At 36.0% G+C, this 10118-nt stretch overlaps 2 protein-coding genes across 2 annotated transcripts in view; one reads left to right on the top strand and one right to left on the bottom strand.

Moving 5' to 3' along the window:
- The window catches only part of P2RY12 (purinergic receptor P2Y, G-protein coupled, 12), a 4247-nt gene extending 722 nt beyond the window's left edge, over positions 1–3525 (top strand). The window contains exon 2 of the mRNA XM_008579716.1: positions 1477–3525. Coding sequence (XP_008577938.1) covers positions 1491–2522 — 1032 coding nt within the window. The 5' untranslated portion in view covers positions 1477–1490 and the 3' untranslated portion in view covers positions 2523–3525. The remainder of the gene's footprint in view (positions 1–1476) is intronic.
- Positions 1–10118, bottom strand: part of MED12L (mediator complex subunit 12-like) — a 287707-nt gene that overhangs the window by 93622 nt on the left and 183967 nt on the right. The window lies entirely within an intron of this gene.

The raw sequence follows: 10118 nt of genomic DNA, 5'->3' as shown, positions 1-10118 counted from the left end.
ATAGAGGGAGCAGATATTCTCAATGTTAAGAATATTTGTTAAATAACTTACAGTTTAAGCAAAACGAGCATTCTCAAAGTAGAATTTCCAAAGCCATCAGGGAATGAATAACTAAGAGCAGTGACAAGGAAGATTACAGTCACTGATCCTGTGTCAGTAAATGCTGAGTTTTGCTTAGTTTTTTGAAAAAGAAGTTAAACAAATGGGGAGGTGTTGAAAATTGAAGCCATACTGGTGACAACGTGATTCTTAATTGTTTTACTTTCAATAATTAAAGAATGGGAAAAAAAGGAACATTGACATTTTGGGGAATTTAGTGCTACATTCATTTGTCAAATTTAAATCTTTTACATTGAAGTTATTTTTTAAATTTAGATATTTTTACTTTTCAACATTACTGTGTCTGATTATTAGGAGTAATATTTTACGCAGAATCAATTTCATTTGTCTCTGATAAAATGAAAAGATTAAATTTAATTTCAAATTTCAAGACTTAGATGCCAGACACTATATTCAAGTCAATTGTTAGTTTTCTTCATTAGTGCCTGTTGTGGTAATAACCTACAAAAAGCAGACAAGGACATGGTTTCAATATTTTGTTTTAGCTACCATTACATACTCCATAAACCTAGAAAGTGTGCCCAGACTATTTTGAGGGATGTGAACTGATAACAGGCCAGTTCCTTATTTTTTACTGTTCTAAAATTTATACTGAACGATGTTCAATAAAATGCATGTAACAACTTCAAATATAACAAGCAACACTGAAAATGAGATATATGGGCTAAAATATTTGCAGCTAAATAATGAGTTTCTATGAAGCCTATTTTTGAATGGATGACTGAGCAATATAGAGGCAGGAATATCTTCCAATTATAAAGAAAAATGTTTTGGCTATTTTTTTTCTGATTCAGTATTTTATTTAACAAATTTCTCAAGAGTGATTTTTGCAGCAATTTCCCTCCACTTTTCACTTTAAGATTCTTATAAGCAATTATCAGTCATTTCTCCTTCAAACCCATTGAGGGTACCAGAGCAAGTAAAGCCCAGAAATAAGGACAGTGTAGAAAAAGTGACCGTGAATAGAAACCAAAAAGCTAAGCAGCATGGAAGTGAAGCTGGAAAACAGTAAAGTATCACACGAGTTTTTCTCTTCCAGCTTTTACATATAAATACAGACAGGCTCCGACAAAGGTCAAAGTGTAGCATAAGAGGTGGACATTCAGCAAATAAGAAATACAAAGCATCCATAACTTCACATAATGTATTTCAGACAATTTTACTTCATTAGATATGGAACATTTGCTAAGATGAAATATTTTGAGATTCAATTAACTGTGTCCCTACTAACTGTCACAACAAACATCAGAAACCTCAATTTTTAGAGAAGGATGTATCTGAAGAAGTTACTCACAGAGACAACAGCAAAATCAACTACCTGAGGCTGAATATAACCATCCTCTTCCCCTCCTCTAGGTAGCAAAGAAGAAATGCAAGCCACCGACAACCTCACCTCTGTGCCTGGGAACAGCAGTCTGTGCACCAGAGATTACAAAATCACCCAGGTCCTCTTCCCGCTGCTCTATACTGTCCTGTTTTTTATTGGGCTCATCACAAATGGCCTGGCAATGAGGATTTTTTTCCAAATCCACAGTAAATCTAACTTTATTATTTTTCTGAAGAACACAGTCATTTCTGATCTTCTCATGATTCTGACTTTTCCATTCAAAATCCTTAGTGATGCCGAACTGGGAACGGGACCACTAAGAAGCTTTGTGTGCCAAGTTACCTCTGTCATATTTTATTTCACAATGTATATCAGTATTTCATTCCTAGGACTGATAACTATTGATCGCTACCAAAAGACCACCAGGCCATTTAAAACATCCAACCCCAACAATCTCTTGGGGGCTAAGATTCTCTCTGTGGTCATCTGGGCATTCATGTTCTTACTTTCTTTGCCTAACATGATTCTGACCAACAGGAGGCCAAGAGACAAGAATGTGAAAAAATGCTCTTTCCTCAAATCAGAGTTTGGTCTGGTCTGGCATGAGATAGTCAATTACATTTGTCAAGTCATTTTCTGGATTAATTTTTTAATTGTCATTGTATGTTACACACTCATTACTAAAGAACTGTACAAGTCATATGTAAGAACAAGGGGTGTAGGCAAAGTCCCCAGGAAAAAGGTGAATGTCAAAGTATTCATTATCATTGCTGTATTCTTTACTTGTTTTGTTCCTTTCCATTTTGCCCGAATTCCCTACACCTTGAGCCAAACCCGGGATGTCTTTGACTGTGCTGCTGAGAACACTCTATTCTATGTGAAAGAGAGCACTCTGTGGTTAACTTCCTTAAATGCATGCCTGGATCCTTTCATCTATTTCTTCCTCTGCAAGTCCTTCAGAAATTCCTTGATGAGTATGCTGAAGTGCCCCAATTCTGCAACACCTCCACCCCAAGAAAATAGGAAGAAAGGACAGGATAGTGGTGGTGACCCAAGTGAAGAGACTCCAATGTAAACAAACTGAGGAAATATTTCAACCTATCAGGATTTGGAACTCCTTAAAGAAAACCACTATGTAAAGACCTTAACACTGACTAAGCAGCAGCTGAGTTAAAAACAGTGACTCTTGAAACAAGTAATAGAAGACTACAAAAGTAATTTTCATTTACTTTTCTTGTATTAAAAGCTACCTTAGTGCTCGCTTCGGCAGCACTTATACTACAATTGGAACGAAAAGCTACCTTAAAATGTAGAAAAATAACCTAACCTGTAGCAAAACAAACTGCATCCAATCACCAAGCTGCATGCAAACCTACACAGAATTCATGATTTGCAGAGTTTTGGCAAAATGGGAAACAATATAATATTTACTATAATTTAAGTACTTCATTGATCACAATTTTTTAAGTAATCAACTAATGATCAAGCTGATATAATCTTCTGACCAAGACTAAGATATTTATTAAGACGTATATACATCCTAGTCCCCTAACCAAATCCTGGCCTATGGTGATACTTTTTATACAAATGTAAGCGAGATACACGAAGAATAATAACTACTAACTTTAAATTATTAGCAAAAACCTAAGGGATTTAAGCTAATTGAAATGGTATTTGACTGGAATGAATTTTTTAAATTGATAATAGAGATTTAAAGAATACATTTCCAATGAAGAGCAGAAATATCAAAGTCATTAAAATAGGAGTTACTTTTATGACATTCTAATATTTAAAAAATTATGAATACTTCCTTAACACTAGAGAAAAAGGATTTATTAATATTTTAACAGCTTCAAGTGGTTACGATACCGTCTTTGACACTTACCTTTATTAACTAGCTTCTAGAAAATACCTGCTGCTTGAGCTAATGAAATTCCCATTAATGAGAAAAATGAATTAAATATGATTACAAAGTTGCACAGTGTAACTAAGAGTAAAATTATCGAGCTGTTTGGAATTGCCTGTTTGTATTTGTGTGTATAACATAAAAAAAAAACTACATTAAACTTTAAATCACACTTTGTTGAAATTTCTTTGTTCAAAGGTATTAGATACCATGACTTACCTCCCCGTATACAACTACATCAGATCCATTTAAGAAAGGACTGCAGCCAACACTGTTCTAGTACATGCTACTCATGCTACTCTGCAAAGTCACTTCTGAAGATAATGTTTCACCTCAAAGTTCACATGCAAATGATAAAATAGGTCAGATTTATAACATGTAATCTGATTCCACACAAACCATATTCAATATTTTTAATATAAACAAAATATATAGCACATGTGGAAATACCCATCACTTATCACAATTAATAATCCTCAGAGGTGATTCTCAAACAGAAAAAGACATAGATACTGATATCCAAATATAATTCCAGAAGAAATAGAAAGGGTGGGATGCAGTATAATGAAGTTCGCTGAACTTCAATAATAATTTCATCCAAACCCTCCACAACTCCTGCTGAGCAAATTTTAGTTAAAAGCTGAACTTATTTAACTACCCAAATGCTATCTATTCCCAAGCAGCCACATTTCTGTCTTTGGCACGCCTACAAGCGAACATTGGAAACCACTGGAGGTGCACACAGAGGCGTGTATCGGAAAGATGCATATTCTATGAAGTGCTGGGACAAGCAGCAGCAGCCATTTCTGCCACGTAGACTAACAGTTCACTCTAATACCATTTTCATAAGTCTGCATGTTCTGGCAGAATACCAGAATATTTGAGCTGAAAGAGAATCTAGAGATCCACTACTCTAACTTTATTTTGTATATGAAAAAAACGAAGGGGGCAGACCTACTCTTCAACCCATCCAAGTCAGGGGTAGAGAGTGGATTAAAACTGACCACATCATAGTGCCATGGAGGTCAGATGTTGGGACGCTGCAGAGTAGACAGAAAAGTCTTTTTAGACTATACTAATTCACGGAGGTGACTATTTCCACAAAAGAGAGAAAAAAACAGAAATGCTAACAGTATTATGGTATTTTTATGAAAACAACTGTAAAGTATTTTGAGTTCTTTTTTGTGGGGGAGGGTGGCTGGTCAATATGGGGAACTGAACCTTTGACCTTGGTGTTATAGGACTGTGCTCTAACCAAGTGAGCTAAACTGCCAGCCATGTTTGTTTGTTTGTGTGTGTGTGTGTGTGTGCATAAAATATATATATTATGTATGTATATATGAAAATTTTACATTAAACTCTAAGTCACACTTTGTTGGGATCTCTCTATTCAAAGACATTAGACACAATGTAGTCCATATCAAACATCAAACAACCCATCCCAGACAGTTTGAGAGATCAGTACTTATAGTGTGCTCAGTATACATACAACATGTCACTATCTCCAGCTTTAAGCATTCTAATATACATAATAAATCCCGCATTTCACAATAACTTAAAAAAAAAAAAAGTGAAGCCAAATTTTGTAGACTCCGGTACAGAAGTGAAAAGCTCAGAATACAAGGCAACAAAATGTAGTCTTTCTCACAGCCTCAGTGACTTACAAGTCCTAAGGACGCTGGCTACTGGAACTTTCTCTCAGTGATTTCTTACAGTCTTTAAGCATTCTAATATACATAATAAATCCCGCATTTCACAATAACTTAAAAAAAAAAAAAAAGTGAAGCCAAATTTTGTAGACTCCGGTACAGAAGTGAAAAGCTCAGAATACGAGGCAACAAAATGTAGTCTTTCTCACAGCCTCAGTGACTTACAAGTCCTAAGGACGCTGGCTACTGGAACTTTCTCTCAGTGATTTCTTACAGTAAACATCTAAAGCAGGTATTGGCAAACCATAGCCCCCAGGCCAAATCCAAACCCACATATTTGTGTATAACCTGTGCTCTAAGAAAGCTTTTCACATTTTCAAATATTTGTGAGGAAAAAAAGTCAAAAGAATAATAAAATTTCATGTCACATGAAATTCATATGAAATTCAAATTTCAGTGTCCGTAAATAAAGTTTTTTTGGAACACAATCAAGCCTATTCCAGTTTTATCTACGGCTGCTTTTGTGCTACAACAGAGCTGAGTTGTTCTGAAGAAGACTGCTTGGCCCACAAAGCCTACATATTTCCTAAATGGCTCTTTAAGAAAAGAATTGGCAACCCCTGGACCCGTACTTCAAAAACAGGGAGAAAAACCCTTTGCGAAAAAAGAACCCTCTCTTCACACATCTAGGTGTTTCAATAGCTCTGCAGTGAAGACAGGTGATCTCTGTTGACCAGCAATGCCCAAGGTGGGATTAGGGATTACAGAACTGCCAGTGGGAGCTAAAAATGTAGAAATACACTTACTTATATATTTATATTTATATGGCACAGCTTTTTTTAACTGTAAGTTTCTAAATGTTTTAAAAGATGTATAACAACAGTGTTGGAGAAAACTACTCTTGATGGAATTATAAATTGGTACAACCTTTCTCGAAACCTACTTGAAAATATTCAACATTTTGATGCATAATGTTTGATCCAGTAATCCCACTTCTGGGAAACTTCCTACAAATATTGTAGGAATGAATGCATTAAAATATATGGACAGATATGTGCTCTACAGTATTACTTTTAATAAGAAAAACTGGAAATAAACTAAATGATCAACAGTAACACCTTAACTAAACCAGGGTAAATTTATATAGTGCAACCTTTTTTTTTTTAAATTAAGTCAGTCTAAATGTACTAACATGGATTGAACACAAAGTCAGTCTAAATGTACTAACATGGATTGAAACAAAGGTCTAATATGTAAATAAACATAAATATATATGTGCATATATACATTAGTATGTATACATAAAGGGAGTTAACTTCCACTTTCTACCATGTACCTATTTATATTTGAATTTTTAAACACATACTTTCTTTCATAATAAAAAATGTGAAACTAAATATTAAATGTTTCAGATAATATTGTGAATTTATTGCCTGTTTCTAGTTACATACAGAGATTTCCTAATATTGGTTTTATTTATAGAGATTGCTACATTTACTGTTAAACTGCATAACTTATTTTAGCTCATTATTACCACTTTTGGTTAATCTAATACGGAATTTATAAAACAATTTCTCATAATCTGAGAAAGTACCATGATATATTCTGATGGGGAATAAAGTCTTTTCCATGAGTATAGGAGTTCCCACTTCGACTGTCATCCCAAATGGAAGCAAATACTTCCTCATCTTTTCAGATATTATTTATATGGTAGTGTTTAGCCACATCAACAGGAACCCTTGGACTATTAACTTTGATCCAACTGATAAAATCCCAAAGGAGACTACAAATGGAAATAGTTTATTTCCATTTAGCAGGCTAATTTCTGTAACCTTTCACTGTATCTTCTTTGATTCACTCTTGACCATACTGCTTTGAACCAATTTATGTTTTCAACATCAAACCTCACTTTGTGGCATAAATTTTTGGAAGTCTGTTAAACTTTGTAGTTGCTTATATCCTATCACACATCAACCAGTAATCATCTCTCAATCAATCATCTCTCAGCTCAAGAACTCCAGAATTTGGTAAACAATTCCATACTCAGGCTATCTATGGCTTCAGGGACACAGGAGAGTGAGGCAGGTTCCAAGCACAGGCTCTGGAACGAGACTGTGTGGGTTTACAATGGCCTTGGGTTGCATGACTTCGGGAAAACTGCTTAATTTCTGCATTTCAATTCTCTCACCTCTAAATTGGAACTGATCTCTGAGGATGTTGTAAGGATCAAACATAATAATATGATCACTTAGAATACTATAACTAGTGTTTTTTATAAATTTTAACTATATTTCCTTGGAGCCTGATAGGATTCTAAATGTTTAGTTTATTCTTATGGCAGGCTCCTAATTTCGGGAAACTTTCATCGTATCTTCTTTGATTCTTCCCTCTTTTCATGAGATATCTCCACAGGTATACACAGTACCCAGTTTTCTTTTACTTTCATAAAAACAAGAAATTTAAATCAAACTTACCTGTAACAGTCCCTTTCTGTGGTTATAACATAAATACCTAAAACTGTGTAATTTATAAGAAAATGAAATTTACTGCTTACAGTTTTGGATGCTGGGAAGTCCACAGTCCAGGGAGCATATCTGGTGAGGGTCTTCCTTGGCAGTAATGCAGGGGTCTCACATGGAAGAAAGGCAGAGCAGAGAGAGACTCTCCTGTGCTCTCCTCAGAAAAAGCATTCAAAAAAATTCAACATCCCTTCATGATAAAGACTCCCAGCAAATTAGGTAGAGAACAGACGTATCTCGACACAATAAAAATCATTTATGACAAGCCCTCCCTGATATCATCCTGAATGGGGAAAAATTACAGACTTTTCCCTTAAGAACAGGAACAAGACAAGTTTGCCCTCTATTACCACTCCTACTTAACACAGTATTGGAAGTACTAGCCAGAGCGATCAGGCAAGGGAAAGAAAGAAAGGGCATTCAGACTGGAAAAGACAAAGTCAAACTGTCCCTGTTTGCAGATGACATGACCCTATATATAGAAAAACCTAGGGCCGGCCCGGTGGCGCACTGCGCTAGTGTGCCACCTGGGAAGCTCGGCGGCGCTCCCGCCGAGGGTTCGGATCCCACATACAGACCGGTTCCCGCTCACTGGCTGAGCGAGGCACGGGGGCAACGCCAAGGGTTGCGATCCCGTTGCCGGTCCCGGTCCGGTACGGGGGTGACACTGAGGGTTGCGATCCGTTGCCGGACACGGAAAAAGACAAAAAAAAAAAAAAAAGAAAAACCTAAAGACTCTACCAAAAAACTCTTAGAGCTGATTAATAATTTCAGTAATGCCACAGGATATAAAATCAATGTCCCCAAACCAGTTGTGTTTATATTCCCCAATAACAAACTAACAGAAAGAGAAGTCAAGAAAGTAAGCCCATTTACAATAGTAACCAAATAAATAAATTAACTAGGAACCAATTCAAACAAGGAGGTGAAAGATCTCTATGATGAGAACTACAAACCACTACTGAAAGAAACTAAAGAAGATACAAAAAGATGAAAAGACATTCCATGCTCTTGGATTAGAAGAATCAACATTGTGAAAATGTCCATACTTCCCAAACCGATCTACAGATGCAATGCAATCAAAACACCAATGACATTCTTCACAAAAATAGAAAAAAACAATCCTAACATTCACATGGAACAACAAAAGACCCCAAATAGCCAAAGCAATCCTGAGGAAAAATAAATAAATAAAGCTGGAGGCATAACACTACCTGACTTCAAATTATACTACCATGCTATAGTAACCAAAATGGCATGGTACTGGCAAAAAAAAAATAGACACTTGGACCAATGGAACAGAACAGAGAACCCAGAAATCAACCCACAGATTTATAGCCAACTGATCTTTGACAAAGGCACCAAGAACATACATTGGGGAGAAGACTGCTTCTTCAGTAAATGGTGCTTGGAAAACTGGACATCCATATGCAGAAGAATGAAACTAGACCTGTACCTCTCACCACATACCAAAATCAACTCAAAATGGATTAAAGATTTAAGTATAAGACCTGAAACTATAAAACTAATAATGGGAAACACTTCAGGAAATAGGACTGGTCAAAGACTTTATGAATAAGAGCCCCAAAGCACAAGCAACAAAGGAAAAAAATAAATAAATGGGATTATATCCAACTAAAAAGCTTCTGCATAGCAAAGGAAACAATCAACAGAATGAAACAACAACCAGTAAAATGGAAGAAAATATATGCAAACTATATATCCAAGAAGGGATTAACATTCAGAATATACAAGAAACTCAACTACACAGTGAAAAAAACAAATAATCCAATTAAAAAGTGGGCAAAGGAGCCGAACAGATTTTTTTCCAAGGAAGACATTCAAATGCCAAAAGGTACTTAAAAAAATGCTCAACATCACTTATCACAAGGGAAATGCAAATTAAAATAACATTGAGATATCATCTCACCCCAGTTAGACGGCTATAATCAAAAAGATGGAGAATAATAAATGCTGATGAGGATGCAGAAAGAGGGGACTCTCCTTTGCTGTTGATGGGACTGTAAATTAGTACAACCACTATGGAAAACAGTATGGCAGTTTCTCAAACAACTACAGATAGATCCCCCATATGATTCAGCAATCCCACTTCTGGGTATATACCCAGAGGAATGTAAACCATCATGTTGAAGGGACACCTGCACTCCCATGTTCATCACAGTTCTATTTACAATAGCCAAGATATGGAACCAACCTAAATGTCCATCAACAGACAAACGGATAAGGAAAATGTGGTCTATATACACCGTGGAATATTACTCTGACATAAAAAAAAGAATGAAATTCTGCCATTTGCAGCAAAATAGATGAGTTTGGAGAAAATTATGTTGAGTGAAATTAGCCAGGCAGACAGTGAAAAATACCACATGTCCTCACTCATAAGTGGGAGCTAAGAGAGAAAAAAGGACCTCAGTGGTGTGTTGGATTTGCAGAGGGAGGGAATATACCTAGGGTTGCCAGGGATGGAGGGGTTAAGAGGGAGGGAGGCAGGGTAGAGGTTGGATGGTGGACACAGAGAACAATCACAATTTGTGCCAATGGGTATACTGACATAGCATTGATCTGATCATTACATC

This window comes from Galeopterus variegatus, unplaced genomic scaffold (genome assembly GCF_000696425.1).
Source record: "Galeopterus variegatus unplaced genomic scaffold, G_variegatus-3.0.2 Scaffold1947, whole genome shotgun sequence".
NCBI classification, from domain to species: Eukaryota; Metazoa; Chordata; class Mammalia; order Dermoptera; family Cynocephalidae; genus Galeopterus; species Galeopterus variegatus.
Note: the sequence above shows the minus strand (reverse complement) of the source record. Positions and strands in the feature narration are given on the sequence as shown.